The 19,630-nt window shown below is 39.4% G+C and overlaps 1 protein-coding gene across 1 annotated transcript; it reads right to left on the reverse strand.

Annotated features, from left to right (window-relative positions):
- Window positions 1-15,947: 15,947 nt before the first annotated feature.
- On the reverse strand, window positions 15,948-19,361 carry LOC132115046 (trace amine-associated receptor 13c-like). The gene is made up of 2 exons (XM_059523459.1): window positions 19,070-19,361; window positions 15,948-17,173 (listed from the first exon to the last, which is right to left on the reverse strand). Exons 1-2 carry the CDS (start codon window positions 19,281-19,283, stop codon window positions 16,299-16,301), a joined length of 1,089 nt encoding a protein of 362 aa, XP_059379442.1. The 5' UTR covers window positions 19,284-19,361; the 3' UTR covers window positions 15,948-16,298.
- Between the last annotated feature and the right edge of the window lie 269 nt (window positions 19,362-19,630).

A 19,630-nucleotide genomic window follows, 5' to 3' on the forward strand; every position in this document is an offset into this window, starting at 1 on the left:
TGACTGACCAAATGACATTACAATAAAAATGGCATACTACTCTTAATGTTTATATAGTGTAATATAGTAGTACACAAGAAACACATATTTTCTGTTTGGAATCCATTAACTGGATGACGTTTGTCTAAATGTGCTTCGTAATATAAATGTCAAAAACTTTCTTATTACATACAGTTTCTGTATATCCTGGCAGCTGATATTCTTGACATCTCCTTAGATTAAATATGTATATAATATAGTAAATCTTACGTTTTTAAAGCGGTGTACATGAAAAATCAGTGTGCCCTGGAAAAGACATCAGGACTATATTAAGAACATTGTGCTGCAGCATGACCTGAAGGCCTTGAAATGTACAGAGGGAGCTGTATCAGAACTCTTCATGACATCTGTCCATGTACTGAAGCACAGTTGGGTTATGTAAGACTAGCTAGGTTACCACAGATGTAAGCTTGGAATGGCCTGCTGTGGCAGGGTCTGAAATGAGCAGTTCATATTCGAAAGCCTACTAATCACTGAGCTGAAGCAGTTCAGGAATGGAGTGGGGACAGGAGTGGAACAAAATATTTTTGAAACCATTGTGTGTTGGCAATTGGATGCAGTTATGATGTAACCAGTTTTTGGCTTTATTGAGGGGGCAATAATTTTTTTCACATAGATCAAAGATCAATTCAAATATATCTCTCAGTCCCATGAAAAAAATCTATAAGATACATGTTTTTATTACTTTAAATTGTAAAGTACTAAATCTTAAGAAGCTGGAGCCAAAGCTGTATGGAAACAAGGCCATAATATTGGCAGTGCTTAAATGTTACACCTTGCAAATACACACTGCTACTATAGTACATGTGCAGCTAAACAAATCACTATTACCTTTACCTCATGGAAACAACCAAATCCATTTTTTTATCCTTGTGTGTTCCCTCTGTTGTGTTGACATTTCCAAATCAATCTGGCCAATCACTGTTTGTAACAATATTTGACAAAAATGCCCATAACTCATCTTCAGAAACACTAAATCCATGTCAAGTGTTCAGACTGTAACCAAGTAAAGAAAATTTAACTTGAAACTCCTCAAAATGACTCCAAATACTGTCCTGTTGCTATAAGATTTGTATGCTGTTTGTTACCCCCTCTCAACATTAACCAGACATATATGTGTGTGTGTGATATCTGAAGGCATTTGGTGGGTTCCACAAATTATATTTATATTAAATATTTAAAGAAATGCGTCTACCAAAATGTACAATTTTGTCCAAATTTACTCAACCTTATGTTGCTTACTTTTTCTCGATTTCATAGACAAATAAATATGCAAAGCTTGTATACAAAACATCTTAGCCACTACTAGTAAAATAAGTGTGAAAATGATTAAATATATTTTAAAAAGTTTTTTCAATTATTTTATTCACTGACTATTGTTCCCTCTTTAGTATGCTGTATCAGCACCACATTATGTGTGATTTGATTAAGTGATTTTATGTGTGTTTCTTTTTTTCTTTAAAGAATAAATGTAATATTTATGCTCAGATTGGTGAACAGGAAGACCCCCCCATTTCTGTCATCTCAAAGTTCAGCAGGTGCATTAGGGGTATTTTCAGGAAAAGGAGCATTTTGTAGCTGGATTTAGAAAAGAAAAATAATCTGAGGTTACTTCTAAACATTTAGGAAGATTAGTATGATGTACTAAATGTGCCATGATGGCAACTCCTCTCTCAAAGCTTCATGGGATAGCCAAGTTTCCATTGAATTTACATTTCGTCAGGAGATAGTAGGTCATTTGTGTTCTTATCACAGACCGTTTTGAATGAATACTATGAATTTAGACATACTACCTTTTGTACCTTTTTTTCACTGTATAGTATATTCAGGGGGTATATTCAGATATCTTTTAAATTAACAAAGTGGTTAAAGATTTTGCTAATATGGGGTGTTATTTCAATTCACTTTATCAAATAAAGTGACTAAAAGCTGGAAGGCACTTCACTGGAAATTACTTATGTTATTAGACATAAAGACCATTTGTTAACATTTGTATTTATAGATCCACCGTGACAAAATACATAACTCATGACGACATCATTCTTCCATGGCCTCTGCTGTCAGGTTCTTTGATAAGTGCAACTAAACTTCAGAGAAATAAGAGAGTGACCGGACATGTTACCTAGGTCTGAGTTATTCATTGGGCCTGTACTTTGCCGGAGGCACTGCGCTGGCCTGCTCTCTCATGGGTGAAATGTGTGATGCACATGGACCTGGACCTGCTAGACTATATGACACAAAGCACAAACAGGTCTGAGGGGGTCAAAGGAAAGATGGAAGCCTGAGGTTTCAAACAACTCCCCATTATATGATTTATTAAGGCTTTAAAAACAAAGTCCGTGTCAACTCCATTCTTTCCGTAAAGCTAGATGCATAAACTGAAACACAGGGATGCATTCTAGATGTACTGTCTTGATACTAATTATCAATTTTTTACAATAAAGTAGACTTGACTTCATTTTTATGCATTCTACATTGTTTCTGCTCCATATCACTTTTTTTTTTTTTTTTTTTAGAATAGTAGGAAAATTACATATTAAAGAGTTTACATACAGGTAATCTTTTATTGCATTTTTAAGGAATATTTTTACCATATTTAAGTGTCACAATGAGAGCCAACAACTTTTCTGGGGATACAGAGCACAGTTTCTGCCTCAGATGGCATTTGTTGATCCTGAAGAGGTACAACCTTTAGGGTATGACAGTCATGAATTTAACAACTGTCGCAATTCCCTTTTCCCTCTGGCATACACATGATCTCACATGGAAGAGTAACACAGAAGATAAAACATAGGACCACAAAAATTGTCCATATGACTTGTGCTCTACATTTTGTGTCTTCTGGAGCCATTTGATATTTTTGTCATGAACATGTGGAAATGTAAACCATATTTTTCGCAAACTTCATCTGGCATGATTCATGTCCTAATTCAAAACTCAGTGCTAGGCATTATGTTTTTGCCAGAAAGAGTTGCGACGTGCTTTGATCTCACTGCCATGGGGTGGCTACTGGCTACATATTTTCATTAAAATCTATATGACATTCTGATCTGCAGATATGATCTGATTCCTTAGAATGTTTCACCAATCAATCAGATGTAGGGTGATTTTACACCACTGTTATGGGTGTACAGTAATAAACGTGAGACAATTTGGATTCTGAAATGTATATGAGAGAAGAAGAACTGGTTATAATTAAATTATGTAATTACATATGGTACATTTAAAGGTCCCGTTCTTCATGATCCCATGTTTTAAACTTTAGTTAGTGTGTAATGTTGTTGTTAGAGTATAAATAATATCTGTAAAATTATAAAGCTCAAAGTTCAATGCCAAGCGAGATATTTTATTTAACAGAATTCGCCTACAAAAAATTACCCATTTGGACTACATCCCTCTAGTTCCTCCAGTAATGACGTCACTAAAACAGTTTTTTGACTAACCTCCTCCCACATGAATACACAAAAAAGGGGGCGTGGTCTTGTTGCGCTCCGACGGAGAAGAGGAAGTGCTGCGTTTGTGTTTGTCGCCATGTCGTCGAAACGCTGTTATTTTCATCTCGGAGTCCAATTACCTTTGTTTGGGCTTCCCAGGGACACTGTACTTGGAGATGGTTACAATTTATGTTTAACTCGGTTCCCGAAAATTATAATCCACATGTAAAACTATGTGCAGCACATTTTGCTGAGGACAGTGAGCTTCCTCAATCTTAATCAGTTGAATGCCGGATTCGCACAAATATTATTCTTGAAAGATGGAGCAGTTCCCTCTTTGTCTGGAGAAGGCGTTGTTTATGGACCACAACCGGTAAATGTATTTTATTATTTAAGTTGGTGCGTTTAACAGTTTCTGTAACTTATTACACAAAGGGCAACGCTGTTTAGTTTTGTTAACTAGATGTTATGGCTGTGCCAAAAAATCGAATGCGATTTTCACGCGCATCTCGTCAGTAAAAACGCTCCTGTGATTATAAGTACATCTCCAGCACGTGCGTTCTTTTACTGTCTATGGTTCAGATCAGGATTGCCAGGTTTTCAGAACAAATCCTGCCCACTTGCTTCTCAAAACTAGCCCAAAACTAGCCCAATCACGTTTCCAGGAGGGCAGCGCGCTCAGCTGGTGTCGAATCACAACACAGGAACCGCTGGCCCAATCAGAACTCGTTACGTATTTCTGAGGTAGGGACTTCATAGAACAAGGAAGTCATCAGCCCGTTTTTATGACAGTGAAAACAGCGGTATACAGATAAGTGAATTGTGTGAAAAATACTGTGTTTTTTTACACGCGAAACATGAACACGTTATATTGCACACTGTAAACACGATCAAAGCTTCAAATTAGCACGAAAAACGGGACCTTTAAGTACTGAGTAATTAACAACATGTACTTACTGTAAGGTTAGGAAAAGGGTTTTAGAGCAGTCTAATTAATTACCTAAAATATCTCAAACATCCTTGCATGGGAAAAGTGGTGTGTTATTTCACACAGGGAAGGATATTTTCTTCTTAAAAATCTATTTTTTTTTTATGTCTAGAGAGAGAGAGTGTGTCATTTAATAGTAAGCTGACATTCTGGCTGTTTGTCACTAAGGTCACATGGTGGCCCTGAAGTTCTGTAAAGCTGGCAGGAACATGATTTAGGCTCTTATGTGTGTTTACACCCTCCCAACTACAAATATGTAAATCAGTTCATTGGAAAGACTGCTGTTGGCAAGGAGACGGCGAAGGACAGTGTGAGATGCAGCCAGAAGAGCTTTAAAAATAGAGCGTTTTCCCCCTTGCTTTACCTTTTTTGGCCTAGATTACATGGAGATATATTATGTCAAAATAATTATGTACAAACTACCTTTGGCCTTGGATTTATTTTCTTCTATTTTTAGTCACAGTGGTAATGTCATAAAACTGTTTGTGGGGTTAAAGTCACCCACTCACACACATACACTTTTTGTTGAGACGTTTTTTTTTCAGGGGTGCAAAAATAAACTTCTTGAGTCAGATTCCTTTATTCCGGAAACTAAGAGGGCAGGATTCAAAGTGCGTTATATTCATTAAAAATTCATTTTCAGGCAAAAGGGTGGTATAAAGTCTGCTGCGCTATTTTTGTGAAGGACGGCTCATGCTGGATTCAGGTGAAACATGTCTGGGTTATATTTGACCCAAACATCAAAATCAAAAACATGCGATATGCTTTAATAAATCACATTTTATATATATATATATATATAGTGATATAATTCAAACAAATTGACTAATAGCATATACTTCTATAGTATCTGTACTGTACTATATATCTGTTTTTTTCACACAAAATGGGGCTACTTTCAAACTGTTGCGGCAGACTGATTACGCCAGGCTCCACAGCTCAGGCTGGGGATTCCAGACCATACCTCTTGCTTCCTCAGTGGAATTGCTCAAGGAGCTGTCAATAGCAGCTCTGGGAACCACGTTTGATTTCTTCAGAGTGGTGGCCGCCAGGAGGACCGAGCACTCAAGTGCCCTGACCCGTTTGATAACCTGAGGGAGCAGTGCAATGCATACAGGCTAGTGCAGAGCCATTCATGGGCTAGAGTTGCTGTCTGTCAGTGAAAGTTGTCTTCTGAGGGGAAGAGGTCCTCCTTCCGGAAGACAGATCAAATCATCTTCATTATCCTGGAGTTGCATCGCCCTGGGATAGCAAGGGAGCATGACCTAACACCAGCTTTGTGATTTATAAAGGCTACCACGTTCATGTTGTCTGAACGGACCAGGACATGGTGCCATTTGGTAGGAAGGGATTTAGGGCTGGAAAAAGATGCCATAATCTCTAGGCAGTTGATGTGCGGTCATTGCTCCAGAGTGGACCACAGTGCTCCCCAACCTAGGGGCACAGATGGGAATTTTTAACTGGGGGGGGACCAAGTTGTCCAGCAGTCAAATTTTTTCAGTCCAGAAAATCACCAGCTCAGTCATAGACGACAGTACAATTGCATCTAAAAAAATTTGAATATTATATAATATTATTATTATACATACGCAACCATGGCAACGACGATCGCGGAAACAAGCGAAGATGACACTCAGATCGCAAGCAGACAGTTGATTAAACGTCGATTTTTGGTTGTAAAGGTCAGTATCGGTCGTCGATCAAATTTCGATGTTGAATCAACGTTCACTATTTGGTCGGAACATCAGAACGTTATTTAGTGGAAAATAAAGCATCGATTCAACGTCGAAATCACGTTGACTCATCAGCCGACACAGCCGACGCATCTGATCGAAATCCTAACGTCGGATGTTGAAACTTGCTTTCTCAAAAGACTTAAGAATGACATTGATACCCTATGTTCTTTTTGTTCAGAGAAGCCTGAAACTACTTTACATTTATTTTGGAACTGCTCTTTCACAGTAACTTTTTGGTGTGACATTTGTGATTTTATCAAATGTTATGTGAATCCTAGCTTTGAATTAACATATAGAAATGTCATTTTTGGTTTTCATGAAGGTCGAAAGAAAAGTGATATTTATTTTATAAACCTTATTTTTCTGTTAGCTAAATTTTACATTCACAAATGTAAATTTTCTAAATGCAATCCTCTTTTTTTGAGATTTAAAAATGAAATGAAGATGTACTTTGAGTCTATTGAGTTATCTAAAAACTTAAAAGCTATGAGAACAGTGGCTGTGTTTAAGGACTTGGCAATTAATCTGGACTGAAAGACTGAAGAACTTAGTCTGAACTGAGGGTCTCTGGAGTATGGTTGTAATGTAATGACAATGACTGTTGTTAATGTTTTTTTTGTGTGTGTTTTGCTGTTATCTTGTACAAGCATTTAATAAAAAAAATAAAAAATAAAAAAAAATCTATGTTGAAACTTGATCAGAGGAATCGGAGATCTGCGTGTGCACTCACAGAAAGAAAAAGAGTAACTAAATTTATTTTTATTCATTATTTTATATAGCCTCGTGGGTTGTCCGTCTGCCACTGAATATTATAGGCTAAGTTACTTAGTCTGAAGTGGATTTTTTTTTCTTTTTTTAAGGAAACAAGTGGTGAGAAAACAAATGGAGAGTGCAAACGTTCAGGGACGTGCACAGACATTTTGAGGGGCAGGGGCTCAAGTGAAATAAAGGGCACTTCTCATAATTAGGTTTTTTTTTTTTTTTTTAAACAAAAAAGTATATATATATATATTAACGCAACTCTGACTTCCTTTAAAAAAAAATAATCAAAAAAGTTAATTAATTTTATCTTCCTCAAACTCACGCAATTGTTTCATTTTCAAAAGATGTCTACAAAATCATCAGTTCACAGAAACCATGGTCTCCTTAGTATTCACTAGGTTTATAGAGCAGCAAAGGAAACCATTCCACAATGTGCATGTTTTGAAAACATTTTCTATGCTACTAGTTTCATGAAGAGTTCAGATACAAAAGCCTCTAAGTGCCATCTGAAATTTTCTTATGAGCTTTTTTTTTCAAGCTCGTATTTAAGTTCAGTAATTTAACTTAAATGACAATTAATAGGTAATTTTCATTGCCAGTAATGTGAAATAAGTGAACAAACATACAAGCTTGATAAAAATGATCATTATTGAAGGAAATTTCAGATGGCACTTAGAGGATTTTTCATCTGAACTCTTCATATTTAGAATAACCTAAATAACTGCATCAAACAGAGGGGCGTGTTTTACTAATAATTTGTTTATTTTTGCACAAGGCACTACATCGTTTTAATTATTTTGGTGTTATCAGAATACATAACACTTTAAAATTAAACTTACCAAAATAATTGAGTAAAAACTCAAAAAAAGCCAATGTCATGTATGTATTTGTGGTGTATGGAATACTATTTTATAAAGGTTTCGAGGAAATAAAAAAAGTTAAATTATTTAAATAGTTAATTTATAAATATTGTTATTTTTAAAGTTTAATGTTAACTTATTTCTACTCAGTTTTATTTATTAATGTACCAAATGCAGTTACTCAGATTTACTACATTTTTTAGAGTGTATCCTCCATCTGTTTGCATCTGTAGATTTCTTCTAAATTCACCAATTTAGATTTCTAAATTTCAGGGGGAAAGACTCTCGATTTAAGTCAATAACTGGGGACGTTCTGTATGCAAATTAGGCGTCAACTTGTTAAAATGCGCACATTTGAATTTAATTGACAGGGAAATGCAGGTAAATAGGATAAACAAAATAATTAAAGCATATCACCTGGTGGTGATATATGCTTATTTTATTAACTTATTTTATTACATGGCTTGGTTGAATTCCAATGTAGAATGCAGTCTGTTATAACCAACAGACCGCTGTGCGGAGTATAATAGACCGTTGCCATGAAAAACAGAGCGTTGCTATGGACTCACAGGATTCTAACCGTAGAGACGGGGCGGACTATTTTCTTTAGCGGAAGCAATACAATCGGGTTTAACAATCGGGGGAGAGGGAGCGCTTCAGAACTCCTGACCTGATATTTAGATACTGTATTTCAATAAATATATTTGTTTGACAGGGAAGCTGTGTGCAAACAGAAATATATATTATTTTTCAAAAATAAAAAAAAAAGCATCCCAGAAAAAAGGGCACTTTCTCTCCAGGAATAAAAAGGGCAGGTGCTCAAGCCTCCTTTCATGTCTATGTGTGCACGTGCCTGCAAACGTTAGAGGATCAAGTCAACTATTAGGTCTCATAGTATACACACACATAAGCAGATTTTGTAATGGGCTAATGGGGGGTTGAGTGTTTCTGTAAATTCTGCGTGTTTTAAGGAGCGCGCTCTGAACATTGGAATAACGTTCATTCAGATTCAAACACTGGAGCTGAGGGAGTTGCCATGGAAACGGGGCGATCCACAAGACTGTTAAGTTGCAGCTCTGTTTCTTGCTTCAGTTTTCACTGCTTTCGGTTTAGTAAATTCAAATTGCACAAATATCATATGCCACTGTTCCTGACATCTCTCTTGCTTGTATTTGACCCGCTTCTGTTGAATTTACTTCATAGAAATGGTTTAGTGTTTTCGAACAAGTCCGTGAGCATCTTAACCGTTATCAGAGGAGGTAACGTATGCTAACTCCATAGACTGAGCTTTTATGAAGAGTTTGGGATTTTAATAACACATTTATGTGTAGATGAGAGGCATTGACAGTTCTGTAAAAGATTTGCTGGTCATTTTTCAATGGATGATTGAAAATAGGCTTTTTTATTTAACCTAAATATACACTCACGTTACCGTTAATCAGTGACGTCATTACATCAGCGTCAAATTTCAAACGCATTTTGATCTCGTCTAATGGCAATGGCGCCACGGCCACCCCACTGGCCCGTATAAATTTTAGTAGCATCAGTTATGCATTTCATCCCTAATGAACAGCCAGGCAGGCAAGCCGCTCTAGACCTTCGATCACACACAGTAGCCCGCCCCTCCCCCGACGCCGCTGTTTCGCGCCCAGACAGCAACAGGTCAGCGCGTGCCCGTCAGTCAACAATTTCAAAAGAAGTTAGAAGACGAAGAAGACTACCGGTAAGTAAATAAGTAAAAAAATATTCTTTAGTAAAAGAAGACGGGGAATTATGTGTCGTTACGTGCTTTTTAAGTGCCAAATGGTTACAGTATACTGTTACAGCAGCTTTTTGATGTGTCTTTGACACGTTTTGACAAGAGTTAACGTTAACTTACCTAGCTAACGTCGTTAGCTGGTGCATGTTATGTCAATTTACAGACAATGAAGAGAAAGTTCACAGACATCTCTTCTTATTTTAAGAAGAAAAGTACAGAAGGAGGAGTGAAAGAGATGGCAGGGGAGCAAGAGAGGCTTAGTAATAGTGAGGAGGAGGAGGAGGAGGAGGATGGAGGAGAGGAACAGACAGATCAGCATGACAAGGACACACAGCCAGCATTAGTGACAGAACACAATGACGAGGAAAAACAGACAGCAGCAGCCCAGGGACAGTCAGCACCATTGGTCACAGAAGTGTGGCAGGACACTGCAAAAGCAGGTGTTAGACGTGTTCCTGGACCAACAGGTGAAGTAACGATCACGTGGCTCTAATAATGACATTGATGGCTAGCCTAGATAGTAACATCATCTGGAGAAATGTATGTTTTGTTTAGTGTGTTTCCATTAAAATACAAATCATGACATAATCACTTAAAGCGTTTTGATTCATGTTTATTAGTACAATAAACAATACAATAAATTACAATACAATAAATTAGTGAAGGAAAATAGGGAGTACATTAAAGTTGTTGGAGAAACCCTACTTCTCACAGCTACACAGATCATAGCACAGAGAGCACATAAAGAATCAGAAGGTGAGAATAAAGGAAACTTTCTCGCTATTATTGAACTGCTAGCCAAACACAATCCCACAGTCAAAAGAAAAATGACAGGTCAAAGAAATGCAACATATCTTGGGCATGACACACAAAATGAAATAATTGATTGTCTAGCTGAAATGTTCCGCACTTCAGTAACTAGTGAAGTTTCCCAAAAAGTGAGGCTTTCAGCATTTTGGTTGATGAGACTAAAGACCTAAGCAAAAAAGAACAGATGTCCTTTGTAATAAGATACTATTACAATGGGTCAGTATGTGAGAGCTTCCTTGCCTTTGAGGCAGCACAGCACCTTGATGCTGCAACACTTTCACAGAAAATAATTCAAATTTTGCAGAAGCATGGTCTTGACTACAAAAACTACCCTTGTAGGGCAAGCATATGACGGAGCCTCAGTCATAAGCGGAAAACACACAGGTGTGCAAGCACGCATAAAATCAGAGGCCCCATTAGCTTTTTATGTGCACTGCAATGCACATTGTTTAAATTTAGTATTAGTTGACAGTGTGAAATGCATCCCTGAAGCTAATTGCTTCTTTTCTCTTTTGCAGAAACTGTATGTTTTTGTCAGGGTCATATGTGCACCAAAGATGGCTTGAGGTACAGAGGGAGATGTTTCAGGGGGCCCCAAATGAGTTACAAAGACTGATAGAGACACGGTGGGCATGTAGGTATAATGCTTGCAGACAGTGAGAGACAAGACTGTCAGCCATCATATGTCTACTAAAAGAAATATCAGAAGAGCAAAATGGTGACAGAGCTGTAGAGGCAAGAGGTTTATTAGCCCAAATAGATCTCAAGTTTGTTAGCCTCCTTGTAACATTCACCAGTGTTCTTGGTGAGATAAAATGTCTGTCAGATATTTTACAGTTCCCACAACTTGATTTGGGCACAGCTGTCACACTTGTTGACTCTCTTGTTGACACATTGGAGAGTTACAGAGAGGGCTCTCTCTTTAATGACATCTGGGACAATACTTTAACTCTTACTGAGCAGTGCAACATCAGTGCCACACCTTCAGGTCGTCAGGTCAGACCAAGCTCTTTGCTTGAAGGGCATTACTTGTTCACTCCAATAGTTCAAAGACAAGAGAGAACAGAGAAAGAGTCCTTTCGGACAGGTTCATTCATTCCAGTTATTGATGTGCTTCTCTCTGAGGTGAAGAGAAAATTTTCTAAAGAAAATTGTGTCATAATGAAAGGGATACAGGCCTTGAATCCGTGCAGTGCTATATTTTATGAGAAAGATGTAGTGTTTCCATTTGCCTCACAATACAACTGCAGTACTGAGGATCTACAATATGAGATCCCTCAGCTTAAGCGCATTCTTGAGGGATAGCAAAGTAGTGGTCAGGAAACACCTAAGACATTAATAGAGCTCACTGTCTTTCTGGAGCCATTTAACAACCTTGGCTCTCATAACACCTGAGCAGTACCACAAACTGATCGACTCCATGCCACGCCACATTGCTGCAGTAATTCAGGCAAAAGGAGCCCCAATTAAGTATTGAGTGCTGTACATGCTCATACTTTTCATTTTTATACTTTTTAGTGGGCCAAGATTTCTAAAAATCCTTTCTTTGTATTGGTCTTAAGTTATATTCTAATTTTCTGAGATACTGAATTTGGGATTTAAAAAGTAAAAGTGACATTCAGCCAAGTATGGTGACCCATACTCAGAATTCATGCTCTGCATTTAACCCATCCAAAGTGCACACACAAACCTTGAACACACCTGGCACCTGGGGAGGAGTTGGGGGTTCGGTGCCTTGCTCAAGGGAACCTCAGTCGTTGTATTTTAATCAGCCCAAGATTTGAACCCACAACCCTAGTGTTAGGAGTCAAACACTAACCACTAGTCCACAACTTTCCTCCAAGTTTTCCTCCATATCACATGATTTTGGGGCACGTGGGCACTGCAGGAAGAGCCATAGGGTGTTATACACAAGAAAAGAAAAGACAATGGGGTAGAACAAAGGTAAACATTATCCGTGATTTTATAGGATGGAGGAATTTGCAAATGTGTCAAATCCATCCATCTGCTCTCATCCATGGTTGAGTATATTTTGAGCCTGTCCAAATATCCTCATTTGGGGTCTTGGCCACTTGTGAGTGTGTACACTTGAGAACATGTGCAAGGAAGTAAGTGCCAGGTCCAAAAAATTCCGATATATATATATATATTATGGACGTCGCAGGAAGGCCTGTCTGACAAACCTACGGCCTGTCCCTCTGACCTCTACTACTACGCTCTCTATTCCAGTTGGTCTCTGGAACTGCCAGTCTGCAGTTAACAAAGCAGACTTCATTTCTTCCCTTGCTACTCATTCCGGTCTCAACCTCATGGCACTGACAGAGACTTGGATCAAACCTGAAGATACTGCCACCCCTGCAGCCCTCTCCACTAATTTCACTTGTTCCCACACTCCTCGTACCACTGGGAGGGGTGGAGGGACAGGTCTCCTTATATCAAAAGAATGGAAATTTGATCTTCAGCCATCACGTACAGGTACTGGTTCATTTGAATTACATGCCATTACTGTAACCCACCCTGTTAAAATCCACTTTGTGGTCATTTATCGTCCCCCAGGTCAATTGGGAAACTTCTTGGAGGAGTTGGATGTGCTGCTATCAAACTTTCCTGAAGATGGTACTCCTCTGGTACTGCTTGGTGACTTCAACATCCACCTAGATAAACCCCAGGCTGCTGACTTCAAAACTCTGCTCACCTCATTTGATCTCAAGCTAGTGTCTACTACAGCGACTCACAAATCAGGCAACCAACTGGACCTCATCTACACGCACTGTTGCTCTGTGGACAATTCTTCAGTTGCTCCACTGCACACCTCAGACCACTTCCTCATTACTGCTAACCTAGCACTTACTCCTGAAGTGCCTCACACTCCAACGCAGGTCACCTTTCGACGGAACCTACGCTCACTCTCTCCATCTCGCCTATCTTCTGTGGTTTCATCCTCGCTTCCTGCACTCTCTCAGTTCTCTGCTCTGGACACGAACAGCACTACGGACACTCTTTGCTCCACTTTAACATCTTGCTTGGACAACTTTTGCCCACTGTTGTCTAGACCAGCACGCACTGCCCCATATGCCCCCTGGCTGTCTGAGGTTCTCCGTGAACATCGCTCTAAACTCAGGGCTGCAGAGAGGAAATGGCAGAAATCAAGAAACTCTACAGACCTCAGTGTTTATCAGTCTCTCCTCTCTTCCTTCTCTGCAAATGTCTTCACGGCTAAAACATCCTACTACCACAACAAAATTAACAGCTGTTGTGACGCTCGGACACTCTTCAAGACTTTCTCTTCTCTTCTTAATCCGCCGCCACCACCTCCTCCATCGACTCTTACAGCGGACGACTTTGCAGTTTTCTTCACAAATAAGACAAGATCAATCAGCGGCCAATTCTCCACACCGCAGATTGAGGACAACTTCACAATGACCGACGCAGACTCTTTCTCCTCCTTCTCCCCACTCTCAGAGATGGATGTCTCCAAATTTCTCCTGTCCAATCATCCTACTACTTGTCCACTTGATCCGATCCCCACTCACCTCCTTCAAGCGATCTCTTCTTCAGTCATACCTTCGCTTACTCACGTTATCAACTCCTCTCTTCACTCTGGAACATTTCCCTCAGCATTCAAGCAGGCTCGGGTAAGCCCACTGCTCAAGAAACCATCTCTAAATCCAGCGCTTCTTGAAAACTACAGACCGGTATCCCTTCTTCCATTCATTGCAAAGACACTTAAGCGAGCTGTGTTCAACCAGTTTTCTATGTTCCTTGTACAGAACAACCTCCTGGACAGCAACCAATCTGTCTTCAAAAGTGGCCACTCAACTGAGACTGCTCTGCTCTCGGTTACTGAAGCCCTGCGACTAGCAAGAGCAGCTTCAAAATCCTCGGTACTCATCTTACTGGACCTTTCTGCTGCTTTTGACACTGTTAATCACCAGATTCTCCTGTCCACCCTCAGAAAGATGGGCATCTCTGGAACAGCATTCCTGTGGGTTAAGTCCTACCTCTCTGACAGATCCTTCAGTGTGTCTTGGAGGGGTGATGTTTCAAAGTCACACCACCTTGCTACTGGGGTTCCTCAAGGCTCAGTACTTGGACCACTTCTCTTCTCAATCTACATGACATCATTAGGATCTGTCATTCAGAAGCATGGCTTTTCTTATCACTGCTACGCTGATGACACCCAACTCTACCTCTCATTCCAACCAGATGACCCGACGGTAGCTGCTCGCATTTCAGCCTGTCTGAGTGATATCTCTAGCTGGATGAATGACCATCACCTTCAGCTGAACCTTACGAAGACAGAACTCCTGGTGATTCCAGCTAACCCATTGCTTCATCACAACTTCTCTATACAGCTGGGCTCATCAACCATTACTCCTTCGAGGACAGATTCAGATTGCATCAAATTCAAGGTACTGATGCTAGCCTACAAGACGACCACTGGCACGGCACCAACTTACCTAAACTCATTGGTTAAATCTTATGTGCCCTCCAGAAGTTTGCGCTCTGCAAGTGATCGACGCCTTGTGGTACCATCCCAAAGAAGTTCAAAATCACTCTCACGGACCTTTTCCTGGACTGTGCCCAGCTGGTGGAATGACCTCCCAATCTCAATTCGTACAGCTGAGTCTTTACTCATTTTCAAGAAACAGCTAAAGACTCCTCTTTTTCGCCTGCACTTAACCAACTAACACTAGCACTTTTCCTTTTCTTGTCTTTTAATAAAAAAAAAAAAAACCTACCTATGCGTTCTATACTAGACTAACTGAGACTTGTCATGGCACTTGTATACTGTTGTTGTTCTCTTGTTGACCTGACTGCTTCTATTGTTCTCATTTGTAAGTCCCTTTGGATAAAAGCGTCTGCTAAATGATTAAATGTAAATGTAAATATATATACTGTGTATATATTTATCTAGCATTTGAACGTGAGGAACAAGTTACAGCCTGGGGCAGTCAGTGTGTACTCTGAGTAGCTTTATGTGGTTCTGCTGCTGAAGCTGTGAATATTTAAACAGAAAACTGACAGACTTTTAGCCCTGTCTTCTACTATTATCCACACTCAGTGAACACATGGGATACATTTGCTTTAAATTGTTTATTAAAAATTCTGAAGTCTCATTCTATCAATAATATAGCACTGATTATGAACGTCACAGTTTTAAGGGTGTCAGCTAGTTTTTATAAAGGTTATTTAGTTCCATTTTTTTCCACTTTATTATTTATTTATTTTTCTAGTAACTTTCTACTATAGAAATAAAAATCTAAAAATGGAAAGAAGAATCCTTAATACTGTATTTTTATTTTTTAAAACAAAGAGTACCTTAGCAGTATCGTTCAAGTCAATCCCTTACAGAAAAAAGCCCACACATGTCCCCATGTGTTCATATGTGATCACATGGGTTTCACACATTCACAGCATGAAAACATTCCAAAACCACATGTGATTTCACATGGAAATGTCATATGGTTTGTTCATGTGGACTTACTTAATTACACCTACCTACCTATTTATTTATTTATTTTTTTGCCAGATTAGGTACAAATAGAACTTTTTCAAAATGTTAATTGCTTTTACAAACCACATTAAAAATATCTTACATAACAACATACATATTTTACAGATATATGCTGAATACGCAATGCAATAATCAATAAGGCATGTCTCTGTATTTCATACGTATCTGAATTAAAAATAAATAACTGCAGGGACATGCTAATAAAGACTTTTATTCTCTGTAAAACATCATGACAACTGCCACAATCCCTGGAATGATGTTTATTGTTGTCCCTGATCCATTTGTGAAAGAGGGCCTGAAAAGCAAATTCTTAATCTCTCAAGGCGTAAGTGATGGGAGGTAAAGAAAGTGAAGTCAGTTCCAGCCTTTGCCCAGCTCTTGTCCAAAAAATCTCAGCTTTTCTCTGGGTGAGGTTGTGCTCTGTCCCGCTGAAAAAGCAGAGTCAACCCTTTCCTAAAACGGTGGTCCCGCACACTGTAAATAATCACATTGCAGCAGCTATTGCTTGTCAGAATCCAAAATGCAAAAAAGGAGAAGTTGCACCAGGTGTATCCCACTACGTTTCCCAGCACAAATACTGCGATTGGAGAGAATGATGCCGTGAAGGCAAAGGTGAGGATTCCAATGGTTTTAGCTGCTTTGATATCAGAAAAAGATGGCCTGTGGGGGCAACTGCCAACTCCTGCATCCGTGCCAAGACTTCCCTCAGAGAGCAGCTTTCGTTTGCGGGAGTATCGGCGGATACTCGTGAAGGACAGGATATTGACAGCTAATGTCCCACCCAGTAAACTGAAGTCAAAGGCTGGAAACAGCAGAAGAATGTTTGCATCTGGTGGCAACTGATGTCTGATTAGTAAGGGTGCATAGTTGCACATGCGGCTGCATTCATTGTACTCCAGTGTGAAGCTGCTGCTTAACATGAGCGGAGTCATTGCCAGTAAGAAGCTGCCAGCCCAGGACAAGACAATTAGGAACAGGGTGCGATGCCGTGTCACAAGAGTGTCTTTATGCAGTGGACGCAGGATTGCGACACTACGCTCCACTGTCATCAGAAAGATGGTGCTGATTGAGACAAAAGTGCATCCAGCAAAAACTGGACCTATCAGCATGCAGGGTTGCCAAGGTCCTGATCCACCTTCCAGTGAGGGTGTTGAAATGCCCCGGTACCACAGCGGTGGAGTGCTGGTCACCATCAGAGAGATTTCAGTGTATACAGAAAATGGCACCACCAAGACTCCAACCATCATGTCGGCCAAGGCCAGGGACACTGCAAGTCAAATATAGCAAATTGTTCAGAATTCTCCAAACTTTGCAGTAGAGATCTGCATTCCTGCTAGACCTGACACAGCTGAATGTGGCACAGGATAAAGTGGGATGTGGGAGGAGAAAAGTTCAGGAGAAAGCATGCACATGCTGAATGTAAACAACGCTGCTTACGTTTATTACATTTTGGGGAAAGCATGCACATGCATTTTGGTACTCTCCAAAATGGCAAAAAAATGGTAACTTGGGGATAATTATTGTTGAATGAAGTGTTGTTTTTGTTTTACTTTGTGCACAAAATGTATTATCGTAGCTTCGCAAAAATGTAAGTTGTCCCATTGATGTCACTTTTTTTATTTTTGGGGAACTATCCCTTTAAGATGTTTTTGATGAAATCTGAGAGCTTTCTGACCTTGCATAGACAGCAACACAACTATCACATTCAAGGCCCCGAAAGGTGGTAAGGACATCATTAAACAAGTCCATGTGACATCAGTGGTTTAACCTTCATTTTATGAAGCTATTTTATTGATGTCCTTACTACCTTTTTGTACCTTGGACGTGGTAGTTGCGTTGCTCTTGGATTTCATCAAAATAATATATATATATATATATATATATATATATATATATATGTGTGTGTGTGTATGTAAATATGTATATGTAAATATATATATATATATATATATATATAGTACAGACCAAAAGTTTGTAGACACCTCATTCAAAGAGTTTTCTTTATTTTCATGACTATGAAAATTGTAGAGTCACACTGAAGGCATCAAAACTATGAATTAACACATGTGGAATTATATACATAACAAAAAATTGTGAAACAACTGAAAATATGTCATATTGTAGGTTCTTCAAAGTAGCCACCTTTTGCTTTGATTACTGTTTTGCACACTCTTGGCATTCTCTTGATGAGCTTCAAGAGGTAGTCACCTGAAATGGTTTTCACTTCACAGGTGTGCCCTGTCAGGTTTAATAAGTGTGATTTCTTGCCTTATAAATGGGGTTGGGACCATCAGTTGTGTTGTGCAGAAGTCAGGTGGATACACAGCTGATAGTCCTACTGAATAGACTGTTAGAATTTGTATTATGGCAAGGAAAAAGCAGCTAAGTACAGGAAAACGAGTGGCCATCATTACTTTAAGAAATGAAGGTCAATCAGTCCGAAAAATTGGGAAAACTTTGAAAGTGTCCCCAAGTGCATGCCATTGTGGTGACACAATGGCATGCTATTCCATCCGGTTTGCGTTTAGTTGGACCATCATTTATTTTTCAACAAGACAATGACCCCAAACATACCTCCAGGCTGTGTAAGGGCTATTTGACCAAGAAGGAGAGTGATGGGGTGCTGCGCCAGATGACCTGGCCTCCACAGTCACCGGACCTGAACCCAATCGAGATGGTTTAGGGGTGAGCTGGACCGCAGAGTGAAGGCAAAAGGGCCAACAAGTGCTAAGCATCTCTGGGAACTCCTTCAAGACCTTTGGAAGACCATTTCAGGTGACTACCTCTTGAAGCTCATCAAGAGAATGCCAAGAGTGTGCGAAGCAGTAATCAAAGCAAAAGGTGGCTACTTTGAAGAACCTAGAATATGACATATTTTCAGTTGTTTCACACTTTTTTTGTTATGTATATTCCACATGTGTTAATTCATAGTTTTGCCTTCAGTGTGAATCTACAATTTTCATAGTCATGAAAATAAAGAAAACTCTTTGAATGAGAAGGTGTGTCCAAACTTTTGGTCTGTACTGTGTGTGCGTGTATGAAAAGGTTAATATTTATAATACAATTTCTGAGAAAAAAAAAAAAAAAAACTGAGCACACTGCAGTGTGGGATACATTTGCATGCCATCCTGAACATACTCTATATGTAAATTATTGTTCTTACCTTTGAGGTAGCCCTGAGGTGTTCGACAATGCCGGGTCTGCATGAAAACCGTAAGCGTCACCACATTTCCCACCACAATGGCAAAGGCCAGACTAACCATGAACATGACCGCCAGTGTTCGGTTTAGTAGTCCACAACAGCGGGCTGTGCAGAGAGGTGCCAAAGTTTGTCCTGCACCTTGAGATTCACTCGCTGTCTGATTAGCAGTCTCCATTATCCCAAGCTGAGGTCCTGTTTCCCTGGGTACACTAAAGATGGCCAGTACTGAAGCCTTGGTACAGTATTCATGCCTCTAACAGTGGTTCTTTTGCTAGCCGTGGATCACAACCCTGTAAAAGAGCAGAGAAAACAATTTAACATAATCAAGACAACATAAATACACGACAATTAAGTTGGCTTGAAAAAGCCAATTCACTGATCTACTATTTAATTAGTGGTGCTTGCCGGAGGCAAAGCATCACTATTATTATCTCACATACTTATTATTCTTACTTCTTCCGTACAAATTACGGCGCGTAACTTGTCCCACAGTTTTCGTCACAGACCAACGAAACAGGCTTC

The sequence above is a fragment of the Carassius carassius genome, chromosome 3 (assembly GCF_963082965.1).
Source record: "Carassius carassius chromosome 3, fCarCar2.1, whole genome shotgun sequence".
Lineage (NCBI taxonomy): Eukaryota > Metazoa > Chordata > Actinopteri > Cypriniformes > Cyprinidae > Carassius > Carassius carassius.

Excerpts from the sequence above, each read along its gene's own strand:
- LOC132115046 (XM_059523459.1), bottom strand. The coding sequence starts at position 19,283 with ATGGAGACTGCTAATCAGACAGCGAGTGAATCTCAAGGTGCAGGACAA. Across the intron at positions 17,174-19,069 it reads ACCTCAGGGCTACCTCAAAG|TGTCCCTGGCCTTGGCCGAC; the intron begins GTAAGAACAATA and ends TTTGACTTGCAG.